This window comes from Carassius carassius, chromosome 46 (assembly GCF_963082965.1).
Source record: "Carassius carassius chromosome 46, fCarCar2.1, whole genome shotgun sequence".
NCBI lineage: Eukaryota > Metazoa > Chordata > Actinopteri > Cypriniformes > Cyprinidae > Carassius > Carassius carassius.
Genome location: NC_081800.1, coordinates 10,704,395 through 10,728,133, shown reverse-complemented (window position 1 = coordinate 10,728,133; position 23,739 = coordinate 10,704,395). Strand labels below are relative to the sequence as shown.

The window sequence follows — 23,739 nt, the reverse complement described above, 5'->3', positions numbered from 1 at the left end:
CATTCTTTGGGATGGACCACCTAGGAAAAAGGAAAGGAAAAGAGGAACTCTATGTTTTGTAACTGTGAAGGCTGGTTGAAGTTTTGCATGTTTCAGGTGTATGATTACATTTTAAACAAGAACATTCGGATATAAGCTTTAAGTTATTAAATGAAGGGAGAACAAGAAAGTTAATTCCGTTTCTTTGGATCCTGCATTTCTCCCATGTTGCACTACTACATTTACTGTGAGAGCAACCATTAAATCATTATAACATTGATATTGTTGTACTAGAACTTGTATCTTGTACTAGATTTGTGTTGACTGGCTCCTTTGCATTTTTTTGAGGATGTAAAAACTGCCCCTGTGAGGGTTTAGTATTAGAGTAGAGAGACAAGTCTTAATTAGTCAAGTAATATTTATAGTTGAAGGTATTTTAAGACCTCCAGAGGCAGCCAGATGTGCAGTGCTTTAGTGATTGTTGAAAGTGAACAAATGTGTCACTGTATGAAAAGAATGTATGTCACGGACTTTCTGACGTCTAATGCAAGTCAGTGTGAAACCATATAGCAAAAATGTTTCATAAATGTTTTAAGATGTACATACAACTTCAAATTACATTCCTCAAGTTAGTTTTCAGTTAAAAATTTAACTAGCAGTATGTTGTGCATTTATGGCCTTTGGTTTTATGATTATTTAAAAGGCTTTTAAAATGTAAATCAAAGGAGTACATATGCATTTATAATCGTTGCACAAAAAATTCAAAAATGAATAAATAAAAATAACAGTTTCCATTGAAATGCAATGGTTACTGCACTTTGGAGTGGGTAAGATTTTTTTTAAATGTATTTGAAAGAAGTCTCTTAAGCTCATTAAGGCTATATTTATTTGATAAAATAAAACAGAAATCTTACAATTTCAGATAACCAAATTCTATGTTAATTTATTTTAAAATGTAATCTATTCCTGTGATGCAAAGCTACATTTTCAGCAGCCATGACCTCAGTGTCACATGATCTTTCAGAAATCATTCTAATGCATGATTTTCTGCTCGAGAAACATTTCTTATCAATGGCGAAAACAGTTTAACTGCTTAATAATTTTTTTTGTAGAAATAGATTTTTTACATTTAAAATAGCATTTTTTTTAAAATAGAAATGTTTTGTAGCCTAACATAAATGCCTTTACTATTACCTTTGATACTTTTAAAGAATCCTTTCTAAGTAAAAGTATTAATTTCTTTAAAAAATTATTGAATAAAAGTAACTGTTTATTGTTTTTGCAATAAATCTGTGCATGGAATGTTTCAGATTTGTCAGTTTGAAAAGTTATTTATTTACATTTTTACTTCTTAATCAATAAAAGCATATTAAGTAATACAATAATTTTACTATTAGAGGTAATCTGATGCTATTCCATTGTTGTAATAACAAAACATACAAACTACATACAAATCTCTAATGGCCATTTGAAACGTCTTGTAAATGCGCGTGAATACAAGGATCGATCCAGCAGCAGCAGTAGCAGCAGATCCATCCCGGCCTGCAGGGGGATCACAGCACATCTCCCTCCCTCCCTCCTCACAGGGACAGTCATGGCTGACGGAGTTCACGAGGAGAGATACGGGTAATTTTGTATGTTTCAAAGGTTTGAGAGGTACGTGCTTCTGATGGATATGAAGGCGACGGTGACCTTCGGCGTAATTTGCAGGTTAAACTGTCCTGCAGTGTCGAGGTGAGACACATTATGTATTTATACAGTGTGTTCTGTATGAATGACACGGTTTGTTTGCTGTTGCCAGGCCGCTTGTTTTGAGTCTCCGAGGAGCTCCATCCTCACCGATCCGTTTATATATCTTGACAAGCTCGTATTAGCAATAGTCTATCAATGAACTTTAATAAAACATTATAATAGCAAACTGAAACTGACATTTTCAACAAAACGGGCTAATAGAGCGTAGTTTTTGACTCTTAGTCTGTTATTCGCCCTTTTATCTCGCTATATTATGTGACAACCGGTGCTGAGATTAACTCAGTTAAGCCAGATTTACAGGGATATTTACTATTCAATAATATCGGATTGGTTGATGTGAATTAGCACTGTTGCTACAGCTAATGTTACAGTTAGCAGATAGTGTTTTATTCTGTAAATTATTATGACCAGTCTTTGAAAAATGATAATTTGGGAACAACATGAGCTGCTTAAGACGTTTGTTCTTCTACAAATATAATGTGTAATACTGAGTATACAGGTTTGCTTATGAAAATTATTATTTAGGAGTGGCATAAACGACTGTGGAAATGTAGTACTATGTGGTATATTAATATCACTTTCAGTTAGGTCTGTACGTTGTCTGAATAGTTGTAAAGCTTCAAAAACGCAGAGTAATACAAATTGCGATACCCTGTTCAATTTAACACAACTACTTTGGCAAAAGTGATTATTTCTGACCTTAGAAGAAAAAGTTGAATTGTTTTGGTATTCCATCAATACATCAATAGTATGATGCATTAGATAAAGAGACAAAATTATGAGATACTAAGTCATAATTATGGTATAGGTCAAAATTATTAAAAGGTGATTTATTTTAACTTTTTCTAACATTTCTTTATCTCACTGACATACAGTAGAGATCAACCTACAATTTCCTAAATTGAGGTCACTGCTTGCTTAGTCTTATTTGAAGTTACCCTAATAGGAGTAATAGTGCAGCTTTTAAGCTTAATTGAGAAAGGCTATTTGAAAAAGAACTCTGATCAAAATTAGAGATCACTTTCAGATACCTCCCAGTTCCTTAATTATATGTCAAACCCCACGTAACCCTACATTGCCTAACTTTCCATTTCTAAAGTGACTGAAACCCTCCGACAGCAGGTTGTCCAGATGAAGAACGATAGCAGCCATTTCAAGAGAAGTTGGTCATTCCAAATCTTTGATAGAATATTGCATCTTTTTACAATGAGTTTATCCACTTACTTACCCTTTAACATACCACATAACCAGGTTTCTGGAATATCGCCCTGTTCCAAAGTTCACTTCAGTATTGAAAGCAGGGTCCTCTACACTTCCTCTGCTTTTTTGACTGCTGTAACCTTCAGAAATTCTAGTTGTATTTTTTCTTTGTGCTTACAATTATTGCTGTCCTACTATAATGGTATAGCCACAAGTAAAATGACTTCAAATTTTGAACAATGAATATTATTTCACATTCAATTATTCATTATTTCACATTCAATTATTATATTCAGTTATTGAATATAATATAATTATTATTCCTGAAAAAAATCAAGTGTTCATAAATTGTTCTCTACACTGTAGTATTGCATAAGTTTGCCTTTTTGTTTAATAGTTATAAAAAAGCATAAAAAGTATTATTTGATATTTACTAAAACATGATTTATTTTTTTTCTTATTCGGTGGAAAAATGGGATTCCATATACAGGTGCTGGTCATATAATTAGAATATCATCAAAAAGTTGATTTATTTCACTAATTCCATTCAAAAAGTGAAACTTGTAATATATTCATTCATTACACACAGACTGATATATTTCAAATGTTTATTTCTTTTAATTTTGATGATTATAACTGACAACTAAGAAAAATACTAAATTCAGTATCTCAGAAAATTAGAATATTGTAAAAAGCCACACTCTAGTCAGCTAATTAACTCAAAACACCTGCAAAGGCCTTTAAATGGTCTCTCAGTCTAGTTCTGTAGGCTACACAATCATGCGGAAGACTGCTGACTTGACAGTTGTCCAAAAGACGACCATTGACACCTTGTACAAGGAGGGCAAGACACAAAAAGTCATTGCAAAAGAGGCTGGCTGTTCACAGAGCTCTGTGTCCAAGCGCATTAATAGAGAGGCGAAGGGAACAAAAGATGTGGTGGAAAAAAAGTGTATAAGCAATAGGGATAACCGCACCCTGGAGAGGACTGTGAAACAAAACCCATTCAAAAATGTGGAGGAGATTCACAAAGAGTGGACTGCAGCTGGAGTCAGTGCTTCAGGAACCACTACGCACAGACGTATGCAAGACATGGGTTTCAGCTGTTGCATTCCTTGTGTCAAGCCACTCTTGAACAACAGACAGCGTCGGAAGCGTCTTGCTTCAAAAATGACTGGACTGCTGCTGTGGTCCAAAGTTATGTGCTCTGATGAAAGTAAATTTTGCCTTTCCTTTGGAAATCGGTCCCAGAGCCCATAGAGGAGAGGCACACAATCCACGTTGCTTGAGGTCCAGTGTAAAGTTTCCAGATTCAGTGCTGTACATGCTCATACTTTTCATGTTCATACTTTTCAGTTGGCCAAGATTTCTAAAAATCCTTTCTTTGTATTGGTCTTAAATAATATTCAAATTTTCTGAAATACTGAATTTGAGATTTTCCTTAGCTGTCAGTTATAATCATCAAAATGAAAAGAAATAAACATTTGAAATATCAGTCTGTGTGTATTGAATGAATATAATACACAAGTCTCACATTTTGAATGGAATTACTGAACTAATTCAACTTTTTAATGATATTCTAATTATATGACCAACACCTGTATTTATTGTAAGCTTGATTTACTATATTTTGTTGTTTAGCAGATATGTACTTATTCAGTATTTGTATGAATAAAGTTACCACAGATTGCTTGCCAAAATAAATCTAGATAAATAGTTCTGTGTTTGATTGCTGTAACCATAAAACAAGTTTGTTCATCTTTATTGTTTCACTGAGCTGCATCATGTTTTGCAGGCTCTGACGCTGGCAGCACCATCACTGTGAAATAAACTACAAACTCATTAGGAGACGCCAGTAGATACGCCAAAGCCATCAAAATGTCTAAAAGCAAGAGCTCTGAATCTGTTAAGGTAGTGGTGCGTTGTCGTCCCATGAATGAGAAAGAGCGAGCCGCCAACTTCCAGAGGGTGGTCTCAGTGGATGTGAAGTTTGGGCAAGTGGCCGTGCGCAACCCTCGAAGTGCGTCCTCCCATGACCACCCAAAAGTGTTCACCTTCGATTCTGTCTATGACTGGAATTCAAAGCAGATGGAGCTCTACGATGAGACTTTCCGGCCATTGGTGGACTCTGTACTTTTTGGCTTCAATGGGACCATCTTTGCATATGGCCAGACGGGCACTGGTAAGACTTTCACAATGGAAGGGGTGCGAAACGACCCCGACAAAAGAGGTGTCATTCCAAACTCCTTCGAACACATTTTCACACACATCTCCCGCTCTCAGAACCAGCAGTACTTGGTCAGGGCTTCATACTTAGAGATTTATCAAGAAGAGATCAGGGACCTTTTATCGAAAGACCAGTCGCGCCGTCTGGAGCTCAAAGAGAGGCCGGATACGGGTGTCTACGTTAAAGACCTCTCTTCATTCGTCACTAAAAGTGTTCGTGAGATTGAGCACGTGATGAACGTGGGGAACCAGAACCGCTCGGTTGGTGCCACTAACATGAACGAGCACAGCTCTCGCTCTCACGCGATTTTCGTCATCACCATTGAGTGCAGTGAATTGGGTCCTGATGGAGAGAACCACATTCGGGTTGGGAAACTCAACCTTGTTGACCTGGCAGGAAGTGAAAGACAGACCAAAACTGGTGCTCAGGGCGAGCGCTTGAAAGAAGCCACCAAAATCAACCTCTCTTTGTCAGCTTTGGGTAACGTCATCTCAGCGCTAGTGGACGGGAGAAGCACCCACATACCGTACCGTGACTCTAAACTTACAAGACTGCTTCAGGATTCCTTGGGTGGAAATGCCCGTACGGTTATGGTGGCCAACATCGGACCTGCTTCCTACAACTTGGAGGAGACTCTTACCACGCTACGCTATGCAAATCGCGCGAAAAACATCAAGAACAAACCCCGTGTCAATGAAGACCCCAAGGACGCCCTGCTTCGGGAGTTTCAGGAGGAGATTGCCCGCTTGAAAGAGCAGTTGGAGAAAAGGTCTGGCAGGAAGAGAAGAAAAAGGAGGAGGAGGGTTGGAGAAGGAGGAGAGGAGCTAGAAGATGGAGAGGGTGATGATGATGATGAGGAGGAGGATGAAGACGACGACGACGAAGAGGAAGGAATAGATGTGGATAAGAACATTGTGGATTATTGGCATGAACAACAGGAGAAGCTGGAGAAGGAGAGGAAGGCCATCATGGAGGACCACAGCCTGGTGGCGGAGGAGAAACAGAGGCTGCTGAAAGAGAAGGAGAAGAAGATGGACGATCTTCGCAAAGAGAAGGAGGCTTCAGAGATGCTGGCGGCCAAAGTTAAGGTTAGAAAGTACAGACCTTGGGTTGAAATCTACTTTTGTTCAGAAGTTTGTGGTCAGTAGGATTTTTTTTTAATATATTTATGAAAGAAGTCTCTTCTGCTCACCAAGGCTGCATTTATTTGACCAAAAATGCAGTAATAACAGTAATATTGTGAAGTATTATTGCAATTTATAATAACGTTTCTATTTGAATATATTATAAAAATGTAATTTATTCCTGTGGTCGCAAAGCTGGATTTTCAGCATCATACATGTTTTTTTTTCTTCAGGATTCTTATACAATTAGAAAAAAAAAAAATATATATATATATATATATATATATATATATATATATATACATATATATATATATATATATATATATAGTAATATTATAAATTTATTTACTGACAGTTTTATGTGTAATTCCTGAACAAACGTTTCAGCTTCTTTAAAAAAAAAAAAAAGAAATCATGCTCACACCAAACTTTTTCATGCTAGTGTATTTATTTATTTTTAATGAATATAGTACAATTATTGAAAATATTCTCTGATGGGGAAACAAACAAACAAAAATGTGTAAAAATTTGTAAATGATTAAATATTAAATGTAAAAATTATTCTTTATATATGTAAACATTATACAATTTACATTATACATTTAAAAATAAAAAATAAAAATAAAAAATAAAATACATTTAATATAAAATATACATTTAAATTAATAATTTTTGAATTGGACCAGGGAAAATATTGGCAGGATAACGGTTGACTTGACCAGTCTTGCAAAAAAAAAAAAAAAAAAAAAAAAAAAAATTCCTTTTTTTTTTTTTTCTTTTTTTGACTGATTCATTATAAGAACCAGCTTGTAAGAGTCATTTGTTTTTAATTAGACTACACTGATTGCGTTGTATGTTGTTTTTGCTCTACAGTTGAAAAACGTTTGTCCTCATTTTATTACTCATTCATTTTATCATGTTCAATGTTCGCTGCAAACTTACAGATTTAATGAAATCTGTTGAAGACTGGATAGTCATTTCAGGAACAAATACTCTTTAACAGTCCTTCCCTTAGTTTAGCTGATATTGTGTCATCGTGACTTATCTGACAACCAATTTTTCACTTTCAGGCCATGGAGAGCAAGCTGCTGGTGGGAGGGAAGAACATTGTGGACCACACCAATGAGCAGCAGAGGATTCTGGAGCTGAAGAGACAAGAGATAGCCGAACAGGTATAGTTTCCAGGTGCACACTGTGGAGAGATTGAGCTGGACCTCAAGGTTATTTGAGCCTCCTTATAGTTTGTGATGAGGATATTTTGAGAAGCTGAATTTCAAATTAAGAAAAAAAAATATGTATAATGATAAATGCTGCTTAAATCATTTTTTTTCTCACTCAGCAGTCCTTTCTGTGTTTGTTTGGAGCTGCATTTATGCAACTTACAAAGAAGTTCTGATAAAATTTGTGGCCTGTCATTGTGTTCAACAATTAATTTATATCTAGACAGTGATTGGACAGAAATATGCATGTACATTTCTCGTTTTTAGGATGTTATAAACATTATATGAGCAGTTCCACATAGGCTTGTGAAATACAAAGATGTTTAAAACATTCATAATGTGTGTGAGCAGAAAAGGCGGGAAAGGGAGATGCAGCAGGAGATGGAGTGTCATGACGAAGAGACACTGGAGCTGAAAGAGACGTACAGCTCCCTGCAGCAGGAAGTTGACATTAAGACCAAGAAACTGAAAAAGGTAGTATCTTTCCGTCTGTCTGTAGTAGTGTGCTTTTAAAATGATATTAGGTGTGCATGTGATCAGGTGTATTTTTACAGTCCAGCTGTATTCTCTGGGCTCATTAGTAGTAGGACATCATGGCTGATCTCCGTCCTCCTTGGGAGAATCATCAATACTTGACTGAATTTGACTTCCTATTGCTGGAGTTTGTAGAGCAAATGCCTTACCCTTTCCTCTGAAGAACCTCATTTTTTTTGTATGTCCCATCTGTTTCTGTCTCTTTCATGCAGCTCTTTTCCAAGCTGCAGTCTGTGAAGGCGGAGATCCAGGACGCCCAGGATGAACACGTCAAATACAGGCAGGAGCTGGAGCAGACGCAGAATGAGCTGACCAGAGAACTCAAACTCAAGTATGTCATCACTCTGAATTGCTTTTGAACAGAAACACAATCTGGTGAATCCTGAATCGATACTTTATCAACACAAAGACTCACGGTCCTACCCTTTACACGCATCTTCCACTTCTTAGTAGATCCCATCAGCATGTTTTGTCATTTGTTGGTTCAGTGGTCAGTGTTTGGTTAAAAAGGTCATGTTTTGTAATACTAAAGTAAAAGTAATAACATACTTTCCTTACACAATTGAATAAAAATGTCAACGTACACATCTAAATTATTATTTTTCATTTTTTTATGTCACTTCCTGTTTATTTTTCTCTGCATTTTGGCTGTACCACATTATGAATTTTTCAAATATTAGTATTTTAATAAATTGCTCACTATTTATAATAATAATAATTTAATAAATTGCTTAACTGTTTATAATAATAATAATAATAATAATAATAATAATAATAATAATAATAATAAAATACAGTTGTATCACTCTTGACTCTTTGGAATTTGTAATGCAAAAAATATTTAGAAATTAAAAAGCTATGAATGAATTGCATTTTAGTAAAAAAAAATAAAAAAAATACATCAGCATTTCATTGACCCATTTAGATTTGTGTTGTACCCTCCAGACATTTGATCATTGAAAACTTCATCCCACTGGAAGAGAAGAACAAGATTGTGACAAGAGCCACTTTTGATGAAGAAGATGACCTTTGGAAAATGGCCCCCATCACCCGCATTCAAAAGTATTTAGACTTATCGCAACTGAAGTATTTGTAGGCCTACTAACATCCTTCCCTTTTTCATTATAATGTTTCATCCTTCTTTTTCTCAGTGATCAGCAGATGATGAAAAGGCCTGTTTCTGCAGTGGGCTACAGACGGCCTCTGAGTCAGCACGCACGTGTGGCCATGTTGATGCGGCCTGATGTCAGATACAAGGTATGCTGCTGACACTGTTCCCATAATCCCCCGCATGACACCACACAAAGGCTTCGGTTACAATACTCCTTCACTCTTTACAGCGACACAGATGAGCTCAGGAGAATCAGACGCATGTTATGTTCTTGCTCCTTTGCCTTCATCTTTTTATATTCTCCCCATCCATCTTCCAGGCTGAGAATATCTTGCTGCTGGAGTTGGACCTGCCCACACGGACCACAAAAGACTACGAGGGCCCGGTGATCGCGCCTAAAGTGGCTGCGGCTCTGGAGGACGCTCTGAGGGAGGAGGACGAGATCCAGGTGGACGCCTCTGGTCTTCGTGCCAGCCTGGGCTCCAGTCCAGGCCTCAGTGCCTCAGCTGCTGGGTTTTCCAAGAAACCAAAGTCAGGGTGAGAAATGAGCACTCCAGCCTCTCCCTTTTTGTTTATTTTTCACCTCTTTGTTTATCCTACCTTTTAATATACTTTTTCGTTTTTCCCCACAATCCTCTCACAGCCGCCCAAAAACCGGCAAGAAGGTGAGCACTCCAACTTCAGCTCACAGCCCTTTGTCCGGCTCAGGGTCCTCTGTTTACCCACAATCCCGAGGCCTTGTGCCAAAGTGACACCGGCCCTCTGTGAAAACCTTCTCTGCTTTATATAAACTGACCGGTTCTGGCATTAAAGTCATCCGTTTTTAAACACAGAGACAAATTTAAGAAGTTTGACCATCTTGTGTTATTTAAACCCATCCAATCAGCTCTCAAACTACCTTGATGTTAGATGTCGCTTCAACATCCCGTTCATAGCACAACAACAAAAAGTTACGTTTGGCAATCCTTAAACCTCAATGTATGATGAAGTTCCACAGATTTAGTTTGTACTCAAGCAAAATGTTACATGTTGTGTGTGTGTGTGTGTGTGTGTGTGTGTGTGTGAGGTCATTGAGAATGCAGATGGTCTCGGCATTGACCATAAGTGTCAGTTACGTCATTGTGGGGGTGTTTTGTGTGTGTGTCCGGTTGTAGGATAAACAAATTTCTAACATAAAGTATCTGATTTGGGCAACCAAAGCACAGTATTGTTGTTTGATGAGAGAATAAACACATTACATCATTGGCTAAGACCCAAAACAACCTCTTAAGCCTTTCCCGAAGACTCTTCGAGTCGCTTGGACTGGGGGAAGGGTCCAGAAACACACCCCTGACCAGGCTGTCGGCGCTGTATCCAGTAAGGAGTTAGGGGTTTTAAAGGGCATCACATACTAAAAATATCAGGGGTCCAAGGTGCCTTAGATTCTCTTTACATACAGAGGTTTGGTCTGAGAGTCCCTTGACCTGATAGCTGGACAGTAGAACCTGTAATCCACACCAAACCCCTGGGGATGGTTCCTGAATGCTTTGAACTACGCTTGAAGTCTGTTGTATTGAGCAAGCTTGATTTTTAATATTCATGGGGTTCTGTAAACAAGAGTTTGACTTGACTAAGTCTTATTACTGTGTGTGGAACTGTCAAACCTTGAACTAGTGAAGGTAATACCATTGCCTGCTGCTACTGTAGGGTTCTTTTACCTCTTGTGTCATAGCATAGGGTTTATGTATATTGAGACATGTTAGTAAATAAATCTGCATTCTTATTGCAGTTGTATTAAAAGTCAAAAACAATAAATGCAGTCTTAAAATTGATTACCATACTAGTCAGTTTTATATTCAAGCAATTGTAGATAGTTTTTAAGTTGTATTTTATTTGCTTAGATTTATATGGTTTATTTTTGAATACGTATTATTGTGTACAAATAATTTTTTTGCATATGAGAATTAAGTATTAGACATTCACTGCGTTCTTCTGTGTTAAGCGGATTACGTACGGATTACAATGTACAGCTTTTGGATTGTCAAAACGTACTGCGAATCCTGATGCTGGACATTGAAATGAGTGTGCATTTATTCATTTAAATATGCATTATCTAATCGATATTCATAATACCACTTCTGGTTGTGATGTTGCATTAGTTGCTGTTACGTTATTTTTGACGTTTTAGAATCACATAAGAACAGATAACGCATTATAGGCAAAACTGTTTGTTGTCAAATATTTCACTTTTACCTTCTTCCATGTGATGCATGAGTTCAGTGTTAATAAGCACACTGAAAAAAATCATTTTCATGTTCACACAATTTATTATTTTTTTGTACAAAAATGTTTTTGAATTTTTATTTGAGTTTAGAATGCAAATGTCCTCTTTGTCTTAATCATCTTTTAATTAAAAGATGGTTATCTATTTGAGGGTGTAAGAGCTGTTTTTTTTCCCCCTCCCATTTATTCTGTTTGCATTTTTATTCCACCCAAATCACAATACGACTTCAATAAGTAATAAAAATAACCAGACTTTTTAATGTTTCACCTGAACTTCGTCCTAGTCCAATATTTGTAAAATTTTTATTATTACTTACAAACACTGTTTTTACACCAGCCAACATTAAACTTGACAGAAAATAGAAAAACAAGATTACATTTTTTCATTGTTTAATATGTGCATTGTGTTAGTGAAAATGGTATATTGTTCATGTACTATCAGCTGAAGAATAACTGAAGCTGAAAGGGTTTGTGAGCTAAACATCCCAATTCTGAAATTTTGGAATTTCAATTTCATACTGTAATACAAATAAAATGAACAAAATAATGCTGGCCAGTGTGCAAATTCAAACTTTATTGAAGGTTCTGTCACCTACAAGTGCACAGTTGTTTCAAACAAAACCTGGTAGATATGCTTGTATTTCAGATGATTAAAGACTTTTCTTCCAATATCCTTGGGCTACCTAAGCAATGGTCTCATCAAAGAGAATTCAAGAGAAAAGCTCCTGCACAGATGAAATGTGTAGAAATCAAACTCAAAAAATAGAAAAGTCCTAAGATTTTGGTCTTTTTGTTCTTAAGGAGAAAAAAAAACAAAAAAAATTAACGTTTCCTAAAGTATTCCTGAGTAGGGCGCAAGATTCTGAGCACAATGATTGAAATCCATGAAAAATACCCAAGTGCTCCATATACCTTGAATTTTTGGCAATTATCAATAAATAGAATTTAAAAAAAAAGTGTCTTTATTTTTACACAGTCTTTACAATATTATTTGTAAAGCTTGCAAAATGACACAATGAACATGTAAATCATTGTGTATAATTCTGACGGATGAAGATTCTATAGTAACTGGGTCCAAAAATGATTCCTGTTTTCATTTGATTGTGGAATAAAGTTGTGTCAACAAACAATGGCAATCAAATTTGCATGTTGTAAAATTTGTCATACCACCACAAACTCCAATACGGTCAAATTGTGGATACGCTACGGCAGTACACATGCAGACGTTATTCGGTAATTGGGAGAACACAGTATAGGCAAGGAAAAGAGTTCAAATTTAGGGTCTCGTGTAAAGGTGTGGTCATATTAGCAACATTTCACAGGCAAAGAAAGATCAATGTCAACAGAGTAGCAATGCATGAAACACAGCTCACACAGAAATCACTTTCAAACCAAGCAGCTTTTTGTTGGTCAACGTGGCAAATTTGCATGACCAGCTTTGACACGAACTCTGCTTGAGGAACTTTTTGGAACTCATTTCACCAAGATAGGGTAAATGTGGCCGCACCTAAAAGCTATAAAAAAATACTAAATCCCTTCATGTCAAACTATGCCACATCCCAAAGTGATGCTACTCTAAAAGAGCTCACAGCTACAAGCATTTCCCACAGGGACAATGTATCGTATCGTACACTTTTGATAATCTCAATCAAGGGAAAACTGAATTGAAAAGAGCTGTATGAGCACAGGCGATTTAGGAAATGAGCTCAGTCCTTCAGTTCCATCTCTGTACATCGTAAATCAAAGAGCTTTGCTTCTCAAAGGGATATGGATTTCATGATGTCATTCATTGAGGACTTAATTGTCATGCTAATCCAGCTAAAAGGAGGAGGAAGAAGAGAAAGGCTTCATGTCTTCACATCTAATCGTCGTAGCACTACACCACATGTGTTATCTCTGGCCACGTCTCACTTCTCCCTGTAATACAGCAGATACATCTTCAGGGGTTCAGGTAACGGGAGTCTTAGAATCTTCTCCCTCAGAATATTAACGGGAGGCTCTGCACGAGCGCAGCCGATTCTGCTTTTCTCCTCTTCGGTGCCGCCGCATCCTTCCTCATCCTCCTCGGGCAGGTCTTCTCTCACTCTGCCGCAACTGATTTCCTCTTCCTCCTCCTCTTCCACTTCTTCCTCTTCCACTCCTCCGGGGTAGTTGCAGTCGTCCATGGCTGTGGGAATCATGGAGTCATGGAGAACCACGGAGTTAACGCACTGGCGGTAGAAACGGCGGCAGAAGCGGCGGCGTTCGAAGCGGGGCCCATAGCGGTGCATGGCCCGGGCCCCTGGGAAAGACACCCGTCTCTTTGTGCGTCCTTCCCCCATAGCTATGGGCTGCCGCAGAGTGTGGCGAATAGCAATCCGGGACAGGTCCTGCAATGTCCGCACCTCAAAAATAGCTGCAAAGCAGAAAATGAGGAGGAAAGAAGAGTTTTCTTTTTTAGTTTAATAATAATACAAGTCTAATAAAATTCTAATTTTTAAGGGACTATCATACAACTTTTAATCTAAAAGATTAATTAATGTTGCATGCCTTCATTTGATTACCACCATTTTTTTTGATGACTAATTTTTTTTCACATCACTAGATTATTGCAAAACATTTTTTGTTTTTTTTTTATACAAAAAGTTACTAGATTTGTTTTTATTTTAAATCTTTATATTTGATTAAATAGTTATAATTACTTATGAAGAGAATGAAAGCTTCTTCACACTAAGAATTTGTTAAATTATAAATAAGAAAATGTAAGAAAATTTGTACTGCAATCATGTTTTTTTTTTTTTTAAATCTCAAATAGTGGGATAATATAAAGGATTTATAAAAAAAAAAAAAAAAGATTTTCAGATTTAACATTTTTACATTTCCAAATAAAGCCTGTTCACATCAAGAACTTTAATTTATTATTTAAAATATACATTATATTTATTTATTACAAGCATGAGCTGTGGTTTTGTCATCTGCAACTTCAAATGCTGGATCTCTTAAAACCTGAATTTTGACTGGCTGTCAATGTTTTCAACATTCTTTAGGTAGAAAACAAAGGTTATGAAAATGATTCCAACAATATTGTTTCTCTGTGTTGTTAACATAATAGTTGTGGTCTGGACTTCACTCAGCATGGTTATTAAAACTTTACTACCGTAATTATAGTAATTGCTATATTTAAGGTTGTGAGTGTGAATTACCCTTTACACTGTAGTAAACTTTCAGAGAATTATAAAAATTCTCATTGGATTTGGTGTAAAAAATCATTTGCAATTAGTGTCCTTGTTTGTACTGGACTTCAGGCGGATGATTTGTCAGTGTACTCACGTAAAGGGACACTCCTAGGTCTGCCATTGACATTCTGCTTTGGCTGGACGAGCGGGGCAAAGGTCACAGCGATGATTTTCTTGGTCTCCCAGGAGCTCTGACCTGTGCGGGTGATCTTGGTCAACTATAAAAGAGTTTCTAATTAATTACACTAATTACAAATCATTCCATGCGAATACCAATTACACGAGTGTGTACATTGATTTTGCTTGTTTATTTTTCTTAATGGGAAAAATATTATATATACAAAAAATATTAAGTGCTCATCTTGCACACAAGGTCTTTTCCAAATATTTTTCCCAAGTGGGACTAAAGCCATTCTATATGTCTCGGCCCTACTTCCCTAACAGGAAATGTCAACACAAGAAAGAAAACAACATTTATCAAACCATTGACATTTTTAAGTGTCCTTTAAAACCTGCTGTGCGATAAGAACACATTAACTTGATGAATAAACAGGTACCCACCTTCTCCTCCAGGGGGAGAACTAAGATCCCGCCAACCTTTAGCAGGTTCTTCATGTAGTTCTCATACTCTTTCTGAACTCCTGCTCCACAGTACACCCTGTCATACTGCCGGCTCTCCGGAGGGATCTCCAGACAGTTCCCTACCACAAACGTCGGCTCACAGAACTCAAACCTGTGGCCATTAGAAAAAATCAAGTCATTCGAAAAATGACTTGAAATTTAAAGCCAAAGTAAAATTACTCACTTGTCAAAGCTGTCGCTGGTTTTGATAAAGTAGTCAAATTTCTGATATGCATAATCGACCACATCCGCATGCAGTTCCACACCGTGATTCACACCAAACGGACCTGGTGATAGAAACGACAGATGTGTATTTTATTTGAAATATGTTTTTTAAGTCAATCTTTCTAAAGGATAAAAAAGTGAATTGGTTAAGAAATATATAAAAATCCAAGGTCCAACAAAAAAAAATTTTTAGGGTCAGTAAGACTTTTTTTTTCTTTCTGTTTTCAAAAAAATTAATACTTTTAATCTGCAAGGACACATGGAAATGGTCAAGTGTCAGGTCAGACGTTTAGGAGGCACGGAGTCAGACTTCTAACCCAAAGGTTGTATGTTCGAGTCTCAGTATGGTTCTCTTTCACCCACAGCTGAGCTGAGACCCTTGAGCAAGGCAACAAACCTCCAACTGCTCCCCGGCTGCCCACTGTTCTAGGTGTGTGTTCACAGTGTGTGTGTGTGTGTGTGTGTGTGTTCACTGCTGTGTGTGTGCACATTATGGGTTTAATGTAGAGCATAAATTCCGAGTATGGGACACCATACTTGGCCACATGTCATGACACTTTCACTTTCAAATATTCCTGACAAAAAGGTTTCTCAAAAAAATACTAAGCAAAACAACTGTTTTCAACATGGAGAATTATAATAATGTTTCTTGAGCAGCAAATCAGCATATTAGAATGATTTCTGAAGGATACTGTGACACTGAAGATTGCTGAAAGTTATTTAAAAGTGTAATATTTCATAATGACTGTTTTTATTGTATTTTTTTATCAAATAAGTGCAGGCTTCGTAAGCCTTCATTTCTAAAACATTTAAAAAAAAACTTCCGACCCCAAACTTTTCAACAATAGTTTATATTCTCTCAATGTAAAGTTTTAATATTACACAATTTCGCTTCTCATCAGGTGGAAAATTAGTCTTGTAATGTATCTTTTTAAGGATGTTTAGATATTTTTACTGGAAAACAAGTCAAAAATACCAATAAATAAATGGTTTTTGCAGTGCAAGTACACTCACCCAGTATAAGGCCCACCATGGTGCTGAGGTAACCCGTCCCACTGCCCAGATTGAGAAAAGACAGGCCAGGCTGCAGGTCCAAGGCCTCCATCACCTCCGAGTAGATACACGGAGCAGACAGATGGAGGTTCCCATGCCTCCAGGCCAGGTCTTTATACGCACTGTCACGGTACTCCTCCAGATAATAGTCAGCTCTGTCAATGGCTCTGAAGGCCCTCTCCACCAGATCTGAGCGGATGTAATGGGCCTCCTTCAGGTTGTCAATCAGCTCATCATTGTCCTCACCCGCACTCACGGCTCCACCCATGATGACAGCAGAAGAGCTTCTAAGAACCGCCCTGAGGTGTGCCTGTCACTGTCTGGAGGGAAAAACAAAGCATCTCAGATCAAACCCAGAGTAAGCTGACAATAAATTGGCAGAACATTCTTATTGAGCTTTATAACACAAACACAGAGTCTGATATATCAAATAACAAACCTGAAGGAAGAATTCCTAATTGAACAACACATACATATTTATAATAACGATACTGTTGTAGTGGTTTTAAGATCATGTTTTATTTAGTCGTAAATGACACCTCCAACAGACTGTTGTCTAGCTGGTGGGAAGAAAGGAAAGAATGCTAATTAAGACAGCTGGATCTTTAATGAGTCCATGTCAGATATGTGTCAGGTCTGCTGATATGCCAACAACTTGGCAACAAGACTCACACTCGTCTTCAGCTCCTTCTCTTGCACTCTATATTTAGAGGTCAGACAATGCCAAGTAAGAAGTGGCACGCTACTGTGTCCCGACTTGAACTCTTGGCAGCGCCACCATTTAGAGCAGAGATATCATTTGTTTGTCATTTTGGCAAGCAGACAAAAAGCACATGGGTGGCTGACTTATTGCATGTCTTTTATTACATTTTTTGATAGATTTAATATTTAAATGTACTATTACTGACGTTATTAAGACAAACCACAATCACAGCACATGTTAGCATATACATGGTCAGTTGTGCAAACTGCAGAAAACTTCAGACTTTTAATAAATAATAGACTAACGATGTAAAATTGCAGAATTCAAGGTACTGTTACAATAAATGAAACAACAGTAACAGCTACATTAAAAACAAATATGATTTGTTTTGGATCACCCTTTACCTACAACTACCTGATGGTAAAAAAAAAAAAAAATATCTTGTTACCTCATTGTTTGCAACGTTTGGTCTGATTGAGCAACTCAGTAATTATTGACTCGGTGGTTTCCATCTAGTTACAACTGTGACCTGAAATACAACACGTTTTCAATGTTTTGTTTGTTTTTTTGTTTTAGTTTTGTACTTTGTTTCAAATGGCCTATCAAAAGAGTAAAATAAGTATGTGCTGGGAAAATGTGAGCTCAAAGAAATACAAATAGGATTGTTAAGTATCGTTTTGCTTAATACAGATTTCAACAAAACCATAACACATATTAACAATCCACAAATATGTCAACTTAGGTAACAACGACATTAAAGTATAAACATATGCAAAATAGTGGTCGTTTATTTTGTATGATTATGATTGTCAGATAAATTTTAACAAGTCCGTGAAATCGAACACAAAATAAAATGTACATTATATCTCTTTGCAGTTTAATCGAAAATATGAACTATTGAGGTCGTGATGGCACCCGTCAATTATTTATAATAAACAAACGTTTAGTCTGTAACACCACAGCGCTGTGGTGACAAACGGAGCCGAGCATCCGCAGCTCACGCCGTAACACGACACTACAAAAACACATCTGTAACGCACAGAGCAGCGTGAAAATGTGAAAACGGATTCACGAAAACCAGTTGTAACACAGTAACCGTCATATATATAGGTCGCGTCTGTGTTATGCATTTACCAACAGTTAACTGCAGTCGGTTTGTCTATGCACGAGGAGTAGTTTTGCACCACCACCGACATAAACAAGAGTCTCCGGCCACACTGCCACTTATTGCCGCTGCTTAGTCTACATCTTACCGTGTGAATTCGGGCCTCGTCGGTTGTCTCGTGCAAACCGACAATGTCCATCAATTACATAAACGCGTATGTATTATATATGGATGCATGCACGATAACGTCTAACTTGACGGCGAAAAAATGCATGCGATGTAAACATTAACCAGCTGACGCACTGACGTCATACGCACAAAGACGTCGCTGCTTTTCGTTGAGATTCGATTCATCTCAGTGACTCGATTCTTTTAAACCTTTTCCGCAAAAATATTTACATTGACATTCAAGCATTGGTTTGTTACAACAACAACCTCAAACATCTCCAGAGTAGTGGTTGCGTGGTTGTGTAGTCGTTTATTGTTTCGCCTGTGGCAATCAGTGAGTTATGATTCTGTGTTGTGAGTCAATTAATCATTCATTCAATTGATTCTTCAAAAGATTCATTTAACCCTGTTATTCGTTCCCGACGATGGTAAACTGCGCTCTACCTAGCTGCTAGTTTAGTAACCGTTAGTGCTAACAACCATTCACACATGGACTTTTAACAATGTGTTTCAATGTGTTTTTTTCAGACCCCCCTCCACATACAGACAGGCTGTGCTGGCTCACAGAAAGAGTGGGTCATCGTCATTTTGGTCAAGGCTTTCTATGGCAGGTTCAGCAGCTGAGGGAGCTGACTTAAATGAGTAACAGGGTTCCCGCGGAGTCTTAAAAAGTCTAAAAAAGACTTAAATTCAGAAAGTTAAATTTAAGGCCTCAAAAAGCCTAAAAAACACAATTTTAGGTCTTAAATTTATTTTACCCAAGTCTTAAAATTCTTACCTTTGTTCATTTTGTTAATTGTGATCAAGCGTTGTCCGCTGAAAATAAAATATTAAAACGCCGTAGAACTAATAATAAGTTGGTTGTTTTGTTTTCTAGAAGGCTACGTGATGATGATAATCCCATTGCGTGATCACTGCAGGTATAACTCCTGTAAAGTAGGTGGCGGTATGTAACCCGCCAATAAAGTGAAGGAAGTTGGTTCACTAGCTACCTGCCCGCCGAGTTCGTGCAACGTTAAGTCAGGGCTGTCGTCGAGCGCGTAGTTTTCAAAGATCATGGGGAAGTGTGTGTTTAACATGACTTGGCTCGATAAGGGCGAGTTTTGCAGCTGGTTACAAGCTGTCCCCAGCAATAGATATGAAGCTCGCTGCAAAATATGCAAGAAGATATTACAGCTAGGGACATCGAGTCTCATGCCAAAGCGGACAAACACCTGCTTGCCATGAAAAACCTTCAGCAGAGTCAAACCATCTCACAGTTCTGTTCGGTTCGAGAGCTGCCTAGGCCTACATCATTGTCGATGCCTGGTCCCTCCGGACTCCAAGGCAAAAATGTTACAGCTTCGTCGAGCCGGTCTGATCTTCGGGCTACTTTCGGATCCACTGAGACTTCAAAATCGGAGGTACTTTGGATTCTCCACACCGTGACAAAACATATGTCATATAACAGTAACGATAATATTAGTGACGTTTTCCAGGCAATGTTCCCCGACTCAAACATTGCGAAAACGTTTACGTGTGGACCGGACAAGATCGCTTATATAGCAAGATTTGGTATAGCGGACTTTATCAAGAGAGATCTAATTAACAACATTAGCGGACCGTATGTCTTGATGTTCGACGAAAGCTTCAACTCATCCACCAAATCCAAGCAACTGGACCTCCACGTTCGTTTCTGGAGCAATGGAGAGGTGCGGTCGAGATACATGGGATCTCAGTTCATGGGACATGGGACGGCGCAGGACCTCCTGAAGCATATCGAAGTAAGTGAGATGGCCTATACTTTACTGTTAATTTGTAAGTCTGTATTTGAACTACCCCATCTAGGGAAATATGCTAAAAATGTAGTGTGCTATATTGTGTAAAATGTGCATATCGTCCTATGGTCTATATGATTTATAACATCTATGCACCATTAGAGCCTATGGAAATGGGTAGTGTTAATTTCGTCAGACGAGACGAAATATGTTCGTTAATGACCTTTTTTTCATTACTAAGACGAGACGATGGCAAGACTGCACCACTGTCCAAAAACGCTGACTAAGACACGCATTAAATTAAATTAACTATTAAATTAACACGCATTATTGTTGACGAAAAAAGACGAGACGAAAATTTTTGCATAAAATAAAAACTAAGATAAAATCTCTCTTCATTTTCGTCTACCATCGTCTCTGCTTTTTCATCAGCTGTTACACCTTTAAAAGAGTTAGGATCCCGCTTATTACATTGCTACCTACCAAATAAAACAATAATTTGACACAAAATTATGATTTAAAAGTTTATTGATTTAAAAACGATTGTATTGCTTCCACTAAAGAAAATAGTGCGCTCCGTCTCTACGGTTAGAATCATGTGTGTTCATGGCAACGTTCTGTTTTTCATGGCAACGGTGTGTTATAGTTAGCAGCGATCTGTTATCAAGAAATAAAATGGTGTGTGCGTAGAAAGAATTCGTCCACACGCCGCTGCGGCTCAAATAATAATAATAATAAATAAATAAAAAATCCTGAGCGCAACAAGTTCACCGTCTAGGCAGGCTTTTTGTGTTAAATTATATTTCCTGTCGCTGCGCAGGCATTTATTGTACATGACAGCTTATGTCCCGATGACCGGTCCGTTGCATTAACTTACGATTAAAAGCAGTATCAATAAAGTAAAACATGTGATGTGCAGTCAAGCTCGAGTCCTAAATCAGAAATTGTAAATCAGACACGTTTAACATTAGCATTCAACAAAAATCATTCAACAAGTGTATTTTGTCAGGTAAATTATGACATTTAACCAATGTTTGAGTTATGTGAAACACTTTTTTACTAAAATGTTTATCAGTAATAATCTCAATAATAATGTGTTATTTTAAAAAAAGACTACAATGTTTTTTACTAAAACTAGACTAAAAATATATTGAGTTCTTTTTTGACTAAAACTAGACTAAAATTAAAAGACTTTTAGTCGACTAAAACTTGACTAACAAAAAAAGATATGTAAATGACTAAATATGACTAAAACTAACAAGGACATTTGGCACAAGACTAAGACTAAATTAAAAATAAGTGACGAAATTAACACTAGAAATAGGCCTAATTATTTTTTCAGTCGGCATAGTTTGCACATGGGGTGAAAAAGAGTAGTGCATTCCAGATTCACATTCATATTCAGCCTGCCAGTTTTATAATATTCTTATTCAACATTCAGCTTTCAATACTGTATGTTGGTTCCATCTAAAGTCATTGGTTCCATTGAGATAATTGATAGGCTAGATAATGTAGAGGGAGGTTCAAGTATTAGCCTACTTAAATTTCTTTTAGATGCTTTGTTAAGGACTGTGGAGAGAAGCTCATCAGCCTCTCTTTAATTTCTGTTAATAATTCTGTTAATCTGCATCAGCTCCATACTAGAAGAAAGGTTGCAGTTTATGTAGCTGAATTTATACATGAATGTAATCTTTAAGCTTTTTTCTTCTTATTTTCCAAAAGGAGGCATTGCATCCTTTGGACCCCGGCAGGCTGATTTCAGTGTCCATGGATGGACCGAATGTGAATTTTAAGCTTTTGGACCTACTCCAACAGGACCATGCAGAGAAGTATGGGGGTGCACAGGTTTTAGTATACACGTTTCCTTTGTGCGTTGGAACAATACAAAAATGCAGAGAAAAAAGACAGGAGTGCCAATATTTTTCAGTCATGACTATGCATATTTGACTGACTTATTTTCTCACACTTTTTTGTAGGTGATGCCATTGTCCAACAGTTTGAATCGTTCCTGTCTGCTGAGGCAAGGAATGAAGAATTCCTTGCCTTCCAGCCATTTGAGAGACGCTTAGACACCTTCTTGCGTGAGAGATTAAGAGGTCCCTACCCTGCTGCTTGGTATTTTTGCCAGAAGTTACTGCTCCTTTCACATGGCAAGGCCACTGTTGAAAGGGGATTTTCTATCAACAAGGAGGTGGAGACCGAAAACATGCAACAGGACACAATTGTTGCACAAAGGCTCATATGTGACTTTGTTACAATGCATGGGGATGTCATTCAGGTCCCCCTTACCAAGGAACTTATGGCATCTGTGGGTGCAGCCCGGTCAAAATAAAGACTCTTTCTTGATCAAGAGCGCATCAGAAAAGAAAAGGAATCTCAGAGTCAGAAAAGAAAGCTGGCTGAGCAGTGTCTGGTGGACCTTAAGAAAAGAAAGACAAACTTAGAAGATATGTCTGCCTGTCTTGTCAGGGAGGCAGATACACTAGCAGAACAAGCTGAGGGCACGGCAGGCTCCAAGATGGCTCAGCTTCTCTCAAAGTCCAATGCCCTGAGAAGGGCACACAAAGAAAAACTTGCAGAACTGAAAGCCCTTAAAACTGAGATTGATGCTAAAGGGGATGAACTCAGACATATGTAGGGTTAGGTTGTATGTACTAGTGTTGTGTTGGGAATATTGATATCAGAAGTTCAGTATTTTCATCTGTTTTATTGCTGAGTTTCTTTGATATTTTTCTCTAAGTGTATCAATAAAAACTAGAATGTTTAAGAATTTCTGGGATCATTCTAATGTTTCTATTTATGTGTCGTGTTGGTCTTAAACTTCACACATAATGGTCTTAAAAGGTCTTAAAAAGGTCTTAAATGTAACAAACTGAAACCTGCAAGAACCCTGGAGTAAGCAGCTGATGTGTCGAAAAGCTGCAAAACATTATCAGGCAGCTGGTGCTCATAGCAAGCCTCACCAGACAGCTTCAGTCCATATCTAATGTACAGGATGGAGTTAAGGGTCTGCAAGGACATCCGATTTCTTAGCTTGCTTTTTACCACACTCATCTGGCTGAACACTCTCTTGACTTCAGCATTCGAGTGTGGTAAGGACAACACGGACACAGCAGCCATGGCCAGTTCTTGAAACGGGTTGATATCAGCTGCATCTCTGAACTTCCAAATCTCACTCCAGAAACCCAGTGTGTTTTTGTCTCATTCCATTTACTAAGATGGATGGCACGCCATTGCTGGATAATCTTGTCTATCTCTGCAGGGGAGTAGCTGAGGAGCTTGGCTATTTTTTCTATTTCTCCAGAGCTCTTACTGTGCTTTAAAGTTTCCTCCACATTTAAAACTGACATGTACTGCAATGCTTCGATGTTGTCCGGCAGTCTCACCCTCAACTCATTAGTGAGAGAGATGGTGAAGGCTACACACCGCTTTAGGACATTTTTTTCATCCTCGGGCACAAGGTGGAGCTCAGCTGCCTTT

The 23,739-nt window shown here is 37.6% G+C and overlaps 2 protein-coding genes across 3 annotated transcripts; one reads left to right on the top strand and one right to left on the bottom strand.

The window, feature by feature from the left end:
- The first annotated feature begins 1,519 nt into the window (after nt 1-1,519).
- LOC132128867 (kinesin-like protein KIF3B) lies at nt 1,520-11,078 on the top strand. Its single transcript, XM_059540245.1, has 9 exons — nt 1,520-1,713; nt 4,727-6,246; nt 7,356-7,457; nt 7,857-7,979; nt 8,252-8,370; nt 8,985-9,101; nt 9,191-9,296; nt 9,470-9,687; nt 9,794-11,078. The coding sequence occupies exons 2-9, from the start codon at nt 4,810-4,812 to the stop codon at nt 9,900-9,902; spliced, it is 2,331 nt and encodes a 776-aa protein (XP_059396228.1). The 5' UTR covers nt 1,520-1,713; nt 4,727-4,809; the 3' UTR covers nt 9,903-11,078.
- Nucleotides 11,079-12,893: 1,815 nt separating this feature from the next.
- On the bottom strand, nt 12,894-18,643 carry LOC132129419 (protein-L-isoaspartate O-methyltransferase domain-containing protein 2-like). 2 transcript variants are annotated; one of them, XM_059540998.1, is made up of 6 exons: nt 18,483-18,643; nt 16,488-16,846; nt 15,433-15,535; nt 15,189-15,360; nt 14,722-14,845; nt 12,894-13,807 (listed from the first exon to the last, which is right to left on the bottom strand). In XM_059540998.1, exons 2-6 carry the CDS (start codon nt 16,792-16,794, stop codon nt 13,320-13,322), a joined length of 1,194 nt encoding a protein of 397 aa, XP_059396981.1. In that variant the 5' UTR covers nt 16,795-16,846; nt 18,483-18,643; the 3' UTR covers nt 12,894-13,319. The 2 variants fall into 2 exon arrangements, with proteins under 2 accessions (XP_059396981.1, XP_059396982.1); XM_059540999.1 differs by having other exon boundaries at nt 16,488-16,842.
- Nucleotides 18,644-23,739: the final 5,096 nt, after the last annotated feature.

Coding starts and splice junctions, on each gene's coding strand:
- LOC132129419 (XM_059540998.1), bottom strand. CDS start 16,794: ATGGGTGGAGCCGTGAGTGCGGGTGAGGACAATGATGAGCTGATTGAC. Junction 15,536..16,487: donor CATGGTGGGCCTTATACTGG/GTGAGTGTACTT, acceptor TTCTATCACCAG/GTCCGTTTGGTGTGAATCAC. Junction 15,361..15,432: donor ACCAGCGACAGCTTTGACAA/GTGAGTAATTTT, acceptor TAATGGCCACAG/GTTTGAGTTCTGTGAGCCGA.
- LOC132128867 (XM_059540245.1), top strand. CDS start 4,810: ATGTCTAAAAGCAAGAGCTCTGAATCTGTTAAGGTAGTGGTGCGTTGT. Junction 9,102..9,190: donor CCCATCACCCGCATTCAAAA/GTATTTAGACTT, acceptor TCTTTTTCTCAG/TGATCAGCAGATGATGAAAA. Junction 9,688..9,793: donor TCCAAGAAACCAAAGTCAGG/GTGAGAAATGAG, acceptor ATCCTCTCACAG/CCGCCCAAAAACCGGCAAGA.